The 15,012-nt window shown below is 40.5% G+C and overlaps 3 protein-coding genes across 12 annotated transcripts in view; all 3 read right to left on the minus strand.

The window, feature by feature from the left end:
- Positions 1–8: 8 nt before the first annotated feature.
- On the minus strand, positions 9–5,390 carry LOC122878930 (olfactory receptor 52K1-like). Of its 7 annotated transcripts, none has more exons than XM_044202466.1 (3): positions 4,245–5,390; positions 4,053–4,111; positions 9–2,194 (listed from the first exon to the last, which is right to left on the minus strand). In XM_044202466.1, exon 3 carries the CDS (start codon positions 2,144–2,146, stop codon positions 1,199–1,201), a length of 948 nt encoding a protein of 315 aa, XP_044058401.1. In that variant the 5' UTR covers positions 2,147–2,194; positions 4,053–4,111; positions 4,245–5,390; the 3' UTR covers positions 9–1,198. The 7 variants fall into 7 exon arrangements, with proteins under 7 accessions (XP_044058401.1, XP_044058399.1, XP_044058398.1 ...); XM_044202464.1 differs by having other exon boundaries at positions 3,943–4,111; XM_044202463.1 differs by having other exon boundaries at positions 3,943–4,122.
- Positions 5,391–6,058: 668 nt separating this feature from the next.
- Positions 6,059–9,732, minus strand: LOC122878926 (olfactory receptor 52K1-like). Its single transcript, XM_044202455.1, has 2 exons — positions 8,611–9,732; positions 6,059–7,069 (listed from the first exon to the last, which is right to left on the minus strand). Exon 2 carries the CDS (start codon positions 7,039–7,041, stop codon positions 6,073–6,075), a length of 969 nt encoding a protein of 322 aa, XP_044058390.1. The 5' UTR covers positions 7,042–7,069; positions 8,611–9,732; the 3' UTR covers positions 6,059–6,072.
- A 2,137-nt stretch (positions 9,733–11,869) lies between these two features.
- Positions 11,870–15,012, minus strand: part of LOC122878924 (olfactory receptor 52K1-like) — a 58,176-nt gene continuing 55,033 nt past the window's right edge. For all 4 annotated transcript variants that reach the window (XM_044202447.1, XM_044202448.1, XM_044202446.1 and 1 more), the window contains one exon: positions 11,870–13,981. In XM_044202447.1, the coding sequence (XP_044058382.1) occupies positions 12,985–13,953 (969 nt within the window). In that variant the 5' untranslated portion in view covers positions 13,954–13,981 and the 3' untranslated portion in view covers positions 11,870–12,984. The remainder of the gene's footprint in view (positions 13,982–15,012) is intronic.

The following is a 15,012-nucleotide window of genomic DNA, read 5'->3' on the forward strand; positions in this document are numbered from 1 at the left end:
AATCTGGATCTAGCTGGATAGAGGTTTTATTTGGATTTTTGATACACTGTTCTGTATTGCGTACATTTGTATACATTTTCAAAGTTGTGACAACGTGGCTGATGCCCAGCCTTGGATATGGCAACATGGCATTCTTCCTCGTGTCCCCTGGCCTCTTCTAGTTTACCAGGTACCACAGTTGAGTTTTTTTATTTGCAACTTTGCCTTTACTTGATAATGACAATAGATATAAAGATGGGACAGACGTGGAAAGAGAGAAGGGATGACATGCACAGATCCTAAGCCAAAATCAAACCGGGAATGTTGTGGTTTTATGGTTTGTGTCTCAAACACTTGGCCAACCGACAAGTGTAGAGTTGGTGGAGAGGAAGATCAGCAGCTACTGATTCAGGTGGCCGGTTCTCCCTCGTAGCAGCATAAGCAGCATAGGTCTCTCTGGAAGGAACATATTGCAGCTTTCCATAAGCAGCCTGATCGAAGAATTCATGGTCTCCCAAATGAGAGAAAGAGAGTTTTTGCAGTACTGGTACTTCACTGACCCCTGAAGTGTTGGCTGCAGGCATAGAAGGGGGGAGTTCCTAAATTATGACAATTATGACCATGTCAGGGACAGATGGCATGTAGTCCAGGAGGAGGTACAGGCAGGTATCAATTAGGTACAGACCACCAGGATGGTACGTATGCACAGCAGAATGTCAGGAGCTGATAGAGCAGTGTCAGAGGCAGGGATGGAGAGCTTGCTGGCCACTGGAGCATTCAAGATGCTGGGCATCAGGATGGCAGCAGAGATGAGAGTCACCAGGAAACATCGGAAGCCGCTGAAAGAGCATCCAGATGTCTCTGGATTAACTGGGGCACAAGTTGAGGTCTGATAAACCCTGAGTTATCTGGGCAAGGGCGTTTTAAAAGATCTGAAACACTCGAGGAGCCCAGGTATCACTGATGATGTGTCCCAGTACCTACCTCAGGATCGCAATTATGAAATATCACGTGAAATGTCACGTTTGGTGTGTGTTTGATGTGAAGTCAAAGGTAGTAGGTTAAAATCTCATAATTTTGACTATGTTAATTAGTTTATCCTAATCTTGACCAATTTTATTTTTGTGATTCCTAACTTCTCACCATCTTCTTTCTTGTCCTGGCATAAATGAGCTTATAGAGTAGAGATACTTCATATAAAATATTTTTTAACACTCTCTTAAGAATGGGGAACTGTTTGGACAAGTTGACGACACGTTAGTATCTTCAGGATGTGCTGTCGTATCTCTGTGGTTCTGATGCCGTAAATGATTGGGTTGAAACAGCTTGGAAAGAACAAGTACATGATGCTGAAGAAAACCCGAATGGCTACAGGGAGACCGTTTCTTATCCGATACGACAGGAAAGCAACAAGTATGATGGTCAGGCTGACAGTCATGACCACGATGTGGGTGACGCAGGTGTGGAGCGCTTTGACACCTGACTTGCCAGAACTCAGCACAGAGCTGAATATGACTATGTAGGAAGAACTGATAATGATGAAGTCAGCTACTGGGATGAGGAACACGGTCAACAGCCCCACCAGGTTGTTGATGGCGGTACTTCCACAGGCCAGCTCCACCAAAGCCATGTGCTCACAGAAACAGTGGTTTATCACATTTGCAGTGCAGAATGACAATGATCCTGCTAGTGTCACTACCAGCGTGATCATGAGGACATTTCTGATCAGAAGTGGGATCACAAACTTGAGGAATCTCGGTAACGCCATGCATTCATGGTAGTAAAGTGGCGTGCAGATGGCAAAGTAGCGGTCCAGTGCCATCCACAGCAGCAGAGTAGACTGAAAAGCTCCTAACAGGTGAACAAAGTAAATCTGAACCAGGCAGCCGCTCAGAGAGATTCCCCTCCAGTCAAACAAGAAGCTCAGCAGCATGTTGGGGACGAAGAACAGCGGGAGGCTCAGGTCCACACATGCCATGCCGGCGATGAGGATGTACATCGGTGAGTGAAGGCTTCTCTGTGAAATGACGACGTACAGCAGCAGGGAGTTGGCCGACAGCGATACAACAAACATGATGGAGAATGGGATGAACAGGACGGGCCTCAGTGCTCCGAGTTCATTGAAGCCGTTGAGGATGAAATGTTTGTGCGAGGAGACGTTCTCCATCCTCCCCTCCTCCTAAAACTTCTTTGTCCAGGGTTTTAGTTGGATTACCTGAAAATAGAGATAAACATTTTTTAAAGTTCATTCACTTCTTTAAAGACACAATCTGTAATCAGAATATAAACGAAACACAAATACAAACAATGTGTATCTAAATGTGCAGCTCTGTGAGGACACCTGTGCTGTGACCTTTGGCATCAATCCAATGCAAAATGTAACTTTTAGCTGATTGACACTGACGGGAAAATGTTCCGGAATCTGTCTCACACACAGCTGGAGCCACAGATACACACGCAGCTCTCTATCTCTCCTAACAGGCCTCGGTGACTTCTGTTAAAACTAATATTACTAACGCTTGCTGTTTGTGTTGATGTTTGTGACATCTGGTTTTGGTGCCACATAAAAATAATATACATCAAGACGTACCGCTCTATGAGCACCTTTGCTGTGATGGAACGTAACTATTTTTTTAATTTGTTGGGTCTCTGTAAATAATATTATAAAGAGTACGGTCTAGACCTGCCCTATAGGAAAAGTGCAATGAGATAACTTCTGTTATGGATTGCCGCTATATAAATAATAATAAAAATGTACTTAATTTAAGTAAATTCACTCCAGTGTTGTACAATTTTGCGGTACTTGTACTATGAGTATTTCTATTTTATGTTACTTTGTCTTGTACTCCACTACATTTCAGAAGGAAATACTGTACGTATTACTGCACTACATTTATCAGATAGCTATAGTTATTAGTTAATTTGCACATTAAGATTTTACATACAAAACTATAAAACTATAAAAAATGAAACATAAAAACTATACTTTTTTTATAAAATATGTTGCAACAACCCTACAGTAAATAAAGTAGTTAGAAACACCTTAACGCTTATTATTTTTAATAATATATATATATATGACACTTACTACTTTTGATACTATAAGTATATTTTATTATACTTTTTAATTTTCGAACTACAGGACTTTTAAGACAGGGATCAACATGGGAGAGCAACTAAATAATTCAATTATTAATGTTTTTATGCAGTTATAGGTCTATTTATATCAGTAGTGTTATTAAATGCATCAGCACTGTTAGTAAACACAGCATCAAACAATTCATGACAACATTTTCAATTATGATCAGCTGACAAAGACGCACATTTTCTACAGTTATCAGTTTTGAAAATGACTGGTTGAGAGTGGGATTTTTTACAGTACAATCCTTTTTATAATTTTGTTGGTGGAGCTACTCTTATATATATTTTGACCGGTAATTGTACATTTAAAGCTTCTCTCCTAAACCCTGAAATATGGTCACTAAAATGCTCTTAAAAAAACATGTCACGCACTCAGTATTCACCTTCTGTTTTTTTTAACCACAATAACTCAACTCTGTAACAGAAAAATCAAAACATCTGCACAATTAATTACATGGTGTAGAAAAACTACTTTCCTTCAGTAAGCCACAAAACAAATCCACAAGAAAAGAAAAAAACAGTACAGTTTTCAGATTTTCACGTCACCATCTTTGTGGCTTAGCTGCCTTTGTCTAGACTGACAGAAGTCAAACCTGTCTCCTAATATTACCTTGTTCCAAATATATTGCAAGCGTTTTATTGGCTCAAAGGTCACCTTTAGTGGATTTAGTACCTGTAGTTCTGAAGTTCGAATGACATAAGTAAAGAATCACAAAAAAATGTATATTAGTAGGAAAAATATGAGCAACAAGACAACAACAGTGGTGACTCCAGAGCAGGCTGAGAAATCATATCTACCAGAAATATAGCATTAACATTTACCAGTAAATGTATCTGTTGGCTGAATGGAAACTTTTAAATGTCTCAACAGCAAATATCTGTCAGGGGAAAAACAAGACATCAACACCATGAAATATATATAGCAAACAAACCTCACATAAAGCAGAGGTGGCTCTCCCCTCAGGGTGTTTGGTGTCACATTGAAGGGAAACTGAAAACACTCTGAAATTAATTAAAAGACTCTGTGCCAATAATTTTCTATAAATCACAGTATCTAAAAATGACAGAAAGAGGCAGATCACTGTACCAGAATCAAGATATATGACAATGACTCTAGGTTTTACTTGTTGTTGGTGTTTAGGAGTTCGTCAGTAAACGTGTCCGTCTGCTGTGTGTTGCTGTCAGCTGCTGACTCTCCTCCATTCATCCCTCCATCCACCTTTCCCTGATGAACTGCTGACTCAGGACTTTAATACCCTCTGTCTGATGCTGCCATTGGTTGTCCAACACCTCGTCATGTTCTCAGTGTGACCGACTGAAAATCCCAGAGAGCAGCAGCATCACAGCCAAAATAAGACACTAAGTTTGGAAAACTTTAGTTTTAAATCAAAACACTATATGCACATATTATATATCAATATGTTCATCTACTCCTGCTCCCATTCACAGTGTATAAATCTAAGAGCTACAAGTTATGGGTGCTTACAATGTTTTGTCAGCCGTTGCAGTACTGTAGTGTAGGACTGTGTCATTTCATGCTGTATTCATTTTCGTTGTTCTGTAGATGTCGGTCGTAGCAGCAGTAACGTTGTGAGAATTTAGTGACACTGTTAGAATTTTGGTCCAAAGCAGTAAAATTAGCTGTCAGTGGACGTATGTCACAGTGAAATCTGCGACCACAGTTTTGGATTGACAACCAAACACTTCACCAGATTTTTTCATGACTGCCAACTTTAGTCTGGGATGGACCAAAATCAGTGTAGAGGGGCCTTCAGTTGACAGTCTGGTACAACACCCACATTACAGCTGATGTGGCATCAATCTTACCTGCATTTGTGAACAAGATCTCATTTACTTGGGGCACTGATTCACTCCCAACCCATTTTCCAGCAGAGTATCAGGGCCTCAAACTATTATGACTTGTTAGAATTGAGGGTCTAACGAGAGAGGGTGTTGTATGCTATACGGATTGTAAGGCAAATTTGTGATTTTGGCCCATATAAATAAGGTTCTGTGCTTAGACCGATTCTATTCACTTTATATATGCTTCCTTTAGGCAATATTATTAGGAAACACTCTTAAACTTTCATTATTATGCGGATGAAACCCAGTTATATCAATTGTTCAACGCAGATGAAACTAACCAGTTAGCTAAACTTCAAGCATGCCTTAAGGCCATAAAATTTTGAAATCCTTCTTCTCACCTACAAACCTCTTAATGGTCAGGCACCATCGTATCTTAAAGATCTCATAATACCATATTACCCGACTAGAACACTGCGGTCCCAGGATGCAGGGTTACTTGTGGCTCATAGAGTCTCCAAAAGTAGATTGGGAGAGAGCCTTCAGTTATCAAGCTCCTCTCCTGTGGAATCAGGTCCCAGTTTCGGTTTGGGAGGCAGACACCATCGCCACATTTAAGAGTAGGCTTAAGACTTTCCTCTTTGATAAAGCTTATAGTTAGGGCTGGCTTTGGTGAGTCTTGAATCTCTTAGTTATGCTGCTTTAGGCCTAGACTGCCGGGAGACTTCCCATGATGCACCTCTTTCCTCTCTCCTTCTCTCCCTCTCCATCTGTATGCATTTTTATCCCATTTCTGCATGTTACTAACTCGACATCTTCTCTCTCCCATAGTTTTGTGCTTTCTCGCTTCTCTCCTCTCTCCTTCTGTCGCTTTCAGCAGGTATTTCTGCCTCCGGAGCTGCAGAGTCTGGATCGGTGGTTGTGGGCCACCTGCTGTCCCTGTGTTTCTGCTCGACAACTGCTGCTGCAGTTGTTGTTATTGGCTCTTGTTACTATTATTGTCATTATTATTCCTATCCCTATCCCCCACCCCACCCCCCTTCTCTCTCTCTCTCATGGCAGTGGAGGACTGATCTATTTTTGTTTTTCTCATGGAAATGGGCTACAATACAATAGAAACATTTTACATTACAGATTTTTAATAGCTTCTTAAGAATGGGGCACAGTCTGGACAAAGCGACAGCTTGTCAGTGTCTTCACAATGTGCTGTCGGATCTCGGTGGTTCTGATGCCGTAAATGATCGGGTTGAAACAGCTCGGGAACAGTAGGTACATGGTGCTGAAGAAAACCCGACTGGCAGCAGGAAGACCATTTCTGATCCGATATGACAGGAAAGCAACAAGTGCGATGGTCAGGCTGACGGTGATGACCATGATGTGGGTGATGCAGGTGTGAAGCGCTTTGACCCCTGACCTGCCGGACTTGAGCACAGAGCTGAATATCACCACATAGGAAGCAGCAATAAAGACAAAGTCAGCCACAGGGATGAGTAACACAGTCAGTAACCCAATCAGGTTGTTGATGGCGGTACTTCCACAGGCCAACTGCACCAAGGCCATGTGCTCACAGAAACAGTGGTTTATCACATTTGCAGCGCAGAATGACAATGTTCCTGCCAGACTCACAAACAGCGTGATCATGAGGACATTTCTGACCACAAGTGGGATTATAAACTTGAGGAATCTCGGTAACGCCATGCATTCATGGTAGTAAAGTGGCGTGCAGATGGCAAAGTAGCGGTCCAGTGCCATCCACACTAGCAGAGTAGACTGAAAAGTTCCAACAAAGTGAAGGAAGTGCATCTGAACCAGGCAGCCGGCCAGAGAGATTCCCCTCCAGTCAAACAAGAAGCTCAGCAGCATGTTGGGGACGAAGAACAGCGGGAGGCTCAGGTCCACACATGCCATGCAGGCGATGAGGATGTACATCGGTGAGTGGAGGCTTCTCTGTGAAATGACGACGTACAGCAGCAGGGAGTTGGCCGACAGCGACAGGACGAACATGACGAAGAAAGGGATAAAGAGGACGGGCCTCAGCGCTCCGAGTTCATTGAAGCCGTTGAGGATGAAGTGTTTGTGCGAGGAGACGTTCTCCATCCTCCCCTCCTCATTAAACATCCTCGTTCAGAGTTTTAACTCGATCAATCTGAAAACAGAGAGCGACCAAATGATTTGAAAATGTAACTTCCACACAACTGCAAAGTATGTTTCTGTAAGATGTCTTCTAGTTGTACAAAACTAACTTTAGAAATTATTGTTTTGTAAACAAAAAAACAGGCCAACCATCAAAATTCAAAGCATGGGACTGAAGCCTGCTGTCACCCTGATTAACAAGTATTTAAATAATGCCAGCCAACAAATAAAGATAATTTACTAAGTCAACGTAATTTATGTAGCTGAAAATCCCTAATTTTTGGAAACTTTCCTCAGAGGACTTTACAATCTGTACAACATACAACAGTCTTTATTCTTTGACCATCAATTCAGATGATGAAAACACACAATTGATGTGGTCTTTACAGAGTAGAAAGCAGAACCAGTCATAGATTTACAATATGGAGAAACACAATGACAATATTAAGTAAATAACATACAAAAAACATTAAATATATAAGTGTAATGAGCCATGTTTGCAACACAGTGGGAAATCACAATGTTATGATCAGTTGACAATAAAAATTGTTTGATGTGTAATTCAATGTCTCCAATTATATGTAAATATAACTGTAACATAACGACAGACTTTTGAGGGTCTGTTTTTTATTTGTTGAGGAAATTACATTTCACTAATTCCCTAATCATGTTGCCTATTACTGACTCCAAAAAACATTTTTAAAAGTTAAAAACAACCATAGAAATGGGTTGAAATCCATCCCATTTTTAACACAGATAATTTTATTTCAGTAAATTTCAGTGGGTTTTTTTTCTTGGTGAATAAGTGCAGGGATTTGCCTTATTTTGTTCAAGATCATGTCACTCATTTACAGAACATCAAGATTTGTGATGATGTTTTTCACTTTCCACAAAAAAGAGACATGTAGTTTTTTACATTTGGATCATGGATTGTACATTTAAACGTTAAACACACCTGAAACATTCACAGTGTATAAATAACTTATTATTGTTCAAACTACCCAGCATTAGCTATAGCCATAAAACTCATAATGATTGTCATTTTATACCTATCAGTATCTTTTGGTGATGTTGCCTGATCCCGTGTTTTTGGGTCTTATCTGGTCCACAAACTGATAGTCTTTAAATTATTATTATTATTATTTACCTAACATTGGCTTTGTGTTTCACCATATTGTAATTATACTTCCAGTCCAGCTGTTTGTGTCATAGTGGAGGGATCCCTCCTCTGTTGCCCTTCCTGAGGTATATTCCTTAACAGGAAAAAAGGGAGAGTTGTTCCTCATCTTAATCCAGGGTCTAAGGATAGAGGGTGTCGAATGCTATACAGTTTGTAAGGACCTCTGAGGAAAATCTGTGATTTTCAGCTACATAAATCAAACAGACTTGACATAACAACAAATGTGTTGAGAAACCATGCCTACCAGAGACACAATAACATTATATGATTAACATGCAACAGTAAGTATGTCTTCTGGCTGCATGGGAACTTTGAAAGGGCTCAACAGCAAATATATGCCAAGGCAAAAACAACACATCAACATCATGACATACCTCACAAAAAGCGGAGCTGGCTCATCTCTCCTTGGGTTGTTTGGTGTCACACTGAAGAGAGAACTGAAAACACACTGAAAACATAATGGAATTAATCCAAAGATTCAGCCAGTGGAGTGAGATCATTTAACTTGTTTCCAGTTCAGTTTACCTGGTGTTTTCTTGAAATGTCACTATCTAGAGTAATGCAGATCAAATCACTAGAATCAAAATATATGACAATATAGAAAATGTCTGAAACAAAGTAAAATAGTCAGCCAAGAATTTTCTATGAATCACATTATCTAATGATGACAAAAAAAGGCAGATCACTGCACTAGAAAATGTCTTAAAACAACCCGGGGTAAAATAATCTCCCCCCACTGTCAACATGAAGAGCTACTAACAGTTGACAGACTGCTCTGCAGAAATCAACAGGTTTTACTTGTTGTTGGTGTTTGGGAGTTCGTCAGTAAACGTGTCCGTCTGCTGTGTGTTGCTGTCAGCTGCTGACTCTCCTCCATTCATCCCTCCATCCACCTTTCCCTGATGAACTGCTGACTCAGGACTTTAATACCCTCTGTCTGATGCTGCCATTGGCTGCAGAGACAAAGTCCAACACCTTGTCATGTTGTCAGTGTGACTGACTGAAAATCCCAGAGAGCAGCAGCATCACAGCCAAAATAAGACACTAAGTTTGGAAAACTTTAGTTTTAAATCAAAACACTATATGCACATATTATATATCAATTTGTTCATCTACTCCTGCTCCCATTCACAGTGTATAAATCTAAGAGCTACAAGTTATGGGTGCTTACAATGTTTTGTCAGCCGTTGCAGTACTGTAGTGTAGGACTGTGTCATTTCATGCTGTATTCATTTTCGTTGTTCTGTAGATGTCGGTCGTAGCAGCAGTAACGTTGTGAGAATTTGGTCATAAATTTATGACACTGTTAGAATTTTGGTCCAAAGCGGTAAATCAGCTGTCAGTGGACATATGTCACAGTGAAATCTATGACCACAGTTTTGGATTGACAACCAAACACTTCACCAGATTTTGCCAACTTTAGTCTGGGATGGACCAAAATCTATCTGGTACACAGATAGAGACAGTAACACCCACATTACAGCCGATGTGGCATCAATCTCACCCTCCATCTTACCTGCATTTGTGAAAAAGATCTCCTTCGCTTGGGGCACTGATTCACTCCCAACCAGCAGCCGAGCTGCAGCATTTTGGACGGTGGATTGATTTCTGACTGAGACAGGTATATAGGGAGTTACAGTAGTCAAGACGGGAAGAAATAAAAGCATTTATGAGTTTCTCCATATCTGTGGATGAAATAAAAGTCTAAGCCTTGGCTATATTTCTCAAATGATAAAAACATGACTGAACAACTTTTTTTACACGGGGTTCAAAACACAAGTCCTGATCAAAAACTACACCAAGATTTCTGGCTGAGGGCTTTGCATAAGTTGCTAGTTCAACTAGGTTTGCGGGGGGATCAAGTACAGTAATGTCAGATTTTGAAAGGTTTATTTGGAGAAAGATGTGTGACATCCAGTGTTTTATTTCAGCAAGGGACTTGTGGAGGGTTGCTATGTAAGACTGGTCACCGGGTCTGATTGAAAGATAGAGCTGTGTTTCATCAGCGTAAAAGTGAAACTGGACATATAAACTGGATACATTTGCGGATGATGTCACCAAGAGGGAGCATATAAATGGAGAATAAAATGGGATCATGTTAGAGCATGTTCGTGGGGGATGAAACTGAGCCGGCCATAGTCACAGAGAAACATCTATTAGACCTGAACCAGTTTAAGGCCACATCAGTGATTCCTGCCCACCTTTCCAGTCTGTCGATGAACATGTTATGATCAACTGTGTCGAAAGCAGTGCTGAGGTCCAAAAGAACTAGAATAAAAAAAAACTCACCAGCATCTTCAACAGAAGGTCATTACAGACTTTGAGAAGCACAGTCTCAGTACTGTGAAGGGATCAAAAACTAGACTGGAACAATTCGACTAGATTATTATCTGTCAAATGTGGTGCCAACTGTTTGAATACAGCTTTTTCTAGGATCTTGGATAAAAATAAGAGTTTTGAAACAGGTCTGTAGTTATCCAGAGTGGAGGCATCTAAATTGGGTTTTTTAAGAAGAGGTTCGACCAGAGCAGTTTTAAAACAAATGGGCACAGAGTCGGAGGTCAGGGAGCTTTTTACAGTAGATAAGATGAAAGGGCCAACAGTAGGCATAGTCTCCTTCAGTAGTCTGGTAGGGAACACAAAAAAGGGGCAAGCAGATAACTTCATGTCCTTAACCATATCATTAAGTGCGGAAAGAGACACTGATGTAAAGGAACTGAGGGTTAGACATTAAATGATCTATAAGTTAAAGGCTCTGGGACAGGTAAATATGGGGCCAGCTGCTATCAGTCTGGGATATGATTTTTAAAATGTTTTCAGTAATAAATATTTTAAATTGCTTGCAGAGGTCAGGTGTTGCAAGCAAGTAAATGTTGGGGGGGGGGGGCACCAATAATCCAGTCAAGTGTTTTAAACAGTACTTTTGAGTTTGGGGTATTCTAAGATATTAAAGTGGAAAATTAAGTTGCTCATGCATCATTAACTGCATTGTATTTCCATCATGTACTCATAGTAAACGTGGAGTTTGCAGGCCTTCCATTTGCGCTCTGCTTTGCTTACCTCTCTCTTCAGGGAGCGGGTGTGGTCGGTGAACCATGGGTGGACTTTTGAAATTGATTTGGTTCTGGTTCTAATTGGGGCAACTGAGTCCAATGTTATCAGGCAGAGGTCATTAAAGGAGTTCACCAGAAGGTCACAGTGTCATGGAAGAGAGGCAGCTCAGAAGAGAGGGACAAGAATGCATTTGAAAATGTACTTGCTGTTGTTGAGCTGATGCAAGAGCAGATGGGGGCCAGTGTAACTTTAGACGGCGGAGAATAATACAGATTAAACATAATACTACGATGATCAGATACACAGAAATAAGTTCCATGTTATTGATCTTCAGGCCATATGATAGAACAAGATTCAGAATATTGCCCTTATGTGTAGGCCCTGTGGGGTGTAAAACAAAATGAAAAGACTCTAAGAATTAAGAAATATTTGTATATACTATGTTTTACTATTCTATTCTGTACACACGACATCTATTGCATGTCTTGAGACCAAAAAACAAAAGAGAGAGGTTAGACTTGTACTTTGCTTTGTGATCAAAAAGTCATAACCTTAAAAATACCAAGGCACACTGCTTAGTGAAAATTAAAAAGCCTTTAATGGGGATAAGCGCCTACACATTTTAACTCACAGTCTTCTTCAGGGCAGGTAAAAACAAATGGCAGCTCACAGATATACTAAGGCTGGTGTCAGCTGACAGGCAAACAGAGTAGCACTAGATAATTGTCACAGGTGCAGTCAAGAAAGTGGGTGTGTACATAATTAGGTATATTTTAACAAGCCATCAATATCTTTAAGGTTAGAAAATCCATCATACATAATCAATAGCATCAGATATTGACAGACAGTCATATGGAAGATAGCTATGGACCAACTTGTCTCCTATACTAGGTGTTCATCTGAAGCTGACAGCTAGTGCAGATGGAAACACATCTTTAAGAAGTGGATCACTTTCTATGATTTTCCAATTGTTGTTGATGATTTGCTTTGTTTTATTTGCTCTAGTGTTGTACTGTGTCACAAAGTGTAACTTTTGTTGTTCTTCTGGTTCCTTTGGATTCTGTTGCAGGAGATCTCGTCTTCGCTTCAGTAAAGGCCTCTTTAATAGTATTGGTTTTGTAGCCGCTATTTAGAAACCGTGTTTGCATTTCTTTTGCCTTAAGCTCCTCTTAAGGCGTTGAAACTGTCCATACAGATTGTTTGCAGATTCTTTTTAAGTGTTGGGGGATGAAAACTACCTGCCCAAAGCAATGTGTTTCTCTGTTTGCTTGCAAAAAACAGTAGTAGGAAGGTGTCCATCATTGTGTTTCATTATGGTGTGGTCCAAAAATATCAATCTGATTAAAGATTAAAGTCATACTGTAATCTCAGTTTCAGGTTGTCATTTGTAGTGTACCTACCTAACATGGTGTTTGTTATGGACATTTCATGCCTTTCACAGAAATGCAGTAATAAACCATCATCTGGGCTCATGAGTATCCCCACTCCTTCCTGGCACCTCTCATCCTGGGCATTTCTTGAAGAGGAGAATTGAGAACCGATCTCATAATTTTGAATTAGTGTAGCATAATTTTTACGTACCATGAGCATTTTCATTTTTGTCATTACTAACTTCTGATCTATTTTTGTGTTCTTCATGGAAATGAGCTTCGATATAATGTAGACATTTTACATTACAGATTTTTAATAGCTTCTTAAGAATGGGGCACAGTCTGGACAAAGCGACAGCTTGTCAGTGTCTTCACAATGTGCTGTCGGATCTCGGTGGTTCTGATGCCGTAAATGATCGGGTTGAAACAGCTCGGGAACAGCAGGTACATGGTGCTGAAGAAAACCCGACTGGCAGTAGGAAGACCATTTTTGATCCGATATGACAGGAAAGCAACAAGTGTGACAGAAAGGCTGACAGTGAGGACCATGATGTGGGTGATGCAGGTGTGAAGTGCTTTGACCCCTGACCTGCCGGACTTGAGCAAAGAGCTGAATATCACCACATAGGAAGCAGCAATAAAGACAAAGTCAGCCACAGGAATGAGGAAGGCGGTGAGCAACCCCACCAGGTTGTTGATGGCGGTACTTCCACAGGCCAACTGCACCAAGGCCATGTGCTCACAGAAACAGTGGTTTATCACATTTGCAGCGCAGAATGACAATGTTCCTGCCAGACTCACAAACAGCGTGATCATGAGGACATTTCTGACCACAAGTGGGATTATAAACTTGAGGAATCTCGGTAACGCCATGCATTCATGGTAGTAAAGTGGCGTGCAGATGGCAAAGTAGCGATCCAGTGCCATCCACACCAGCAGAGTAGACTGAAAAGCTCCTACAAAGTGAAGGAAGTGCATCTGAACCAGGCAGCCGGCCAGAGAGATTCCCCTCCAGTCAAACAAGAAGCTCAGCAGCATGTTGGGGACTATGAACAGCGGGAGGCTCAGGTCCACACATGCCATGCAGGCGATGAGGATGTACATCGGTGAGTGAAGGCTTCTCTGTGAAATGACGACGTACAGCAGCAGGGAGTTGGCCGACAGCGACAGGATGAACATGACGAAGAAAGGGATAAAGAGGACGGGCCTCAGTGCTCCGAGTTCATTGAAGCCGTTGAGGATGAAGTGTTTGTGCGAGGAGATGTTCTCCATCCTCTCCTCCTCATTAAACATCCTCGTTCTGAGTTTTAGCTCAATAAACCTGAAAACAGAGAGCGACCAAATGATTTGAAAATGTAACTTCCACACAACTGCAAAGTATGTTTCTGCTTCTAGTTGTACAAAACTAACTTAATACGTGATTGTCTTGTAAACAAAAGAACAGACCAACCACCAAAATTCAAACGGGACTGAAGCCTGCTTTTACTCTCTGATTAACAAGTATTTAAATAATGCCAGCCAACAACTAAAGATAGTTTACTAAGTCAACGTAATTTACATAGCTGAAAATCACAATTTTTTGAGAACTTCTGTACAGCATACAACAACACTAAGAGTGTTGTTGTATGATATAAACGTGCAGTTGATGTTGTCTTTAAAGAGTAGACAGCTGAACCAGTCATAGAATTACAATATGGAGGAACACAATGACAAATTGAGTAAGTAAGTAAGTACAAAAAATATGTTAAATATGATGATCTTTTGTATAAGCAATGTTCGACAACAGTTGGGAAAACACAACATTATGATCAGTTGACAATCACATAATACTGATTTTTGCATGTATTATTCAATGTCTTTCTGTAAGAAACAGATTTTTAGGACTGTATTAAAGTGACTTATGTAGTTTGAGATTTTTTACATTTGGATCATGGATTTTTCTTCCTCACACCTGAAACATACACAGTGTATAAATACTATAATACAGAAAACCCTTCTTGTAACAGGCCAGTTTTAACATTCAGCCCCCAACTGATACTCCTCAAATTTTCACTTCTCATCATCCTTGCAGTTCAGCTGCCTTTGCCGTGACATATTCAGTATATATACTTTGAAGACCCAAACTCGTCATGATAATCTTGTCTTTTTATGCCTATCAGTATCTTTTGGTGATGTTGCCTGATCCCATGTTTTTGAGGCCACAGTCTGTCTTCTCTGGTCCACAAACTGATAGTCTTTAAATTATTATTATTATTTACCTAACATTGGCTTTGTGTTTCTCCATATTGTAATTATACTTCCAGTCCAGCTGTTTGTGTCATAGTGGAGGGATCCCTCCTCTGTTGCCCTTCC

This window comes from Siniperca chuatsi, linkage group LG7 (genome assembly GCF_020085105.1).
Source record: "Siniperca chuatsi isolate FFG_IHB_CAS linkage group LG7, ASM2008510v1, whole genome shotgun sequence".
Classification (NCBI taxonomy): domain Eukaryota; kingdom Metazoa; phylum Chordata; class Actinopteri; order Centrarchiformes; family Sinipercidae; genus Siniperca; species Siniperca chuatsi.

Bases quoted from the DNA above. Each gene is read 5' to 3' on its own strand.
- LOC122878930 (XM_044202465.1), bottom strand. From the start codon at position 2,146: ATGGAGAACGTCTCCTCGCACAAACATTTCATCCTCAACGGCTTCAAT.
- LOC122878926 (XM_044202455.1), bottom strand. From the start codon at position 7,041: ATGTTTAATGAGGAGGGGAGGATGGAGAACGTCTCCTCGCACAAACAC.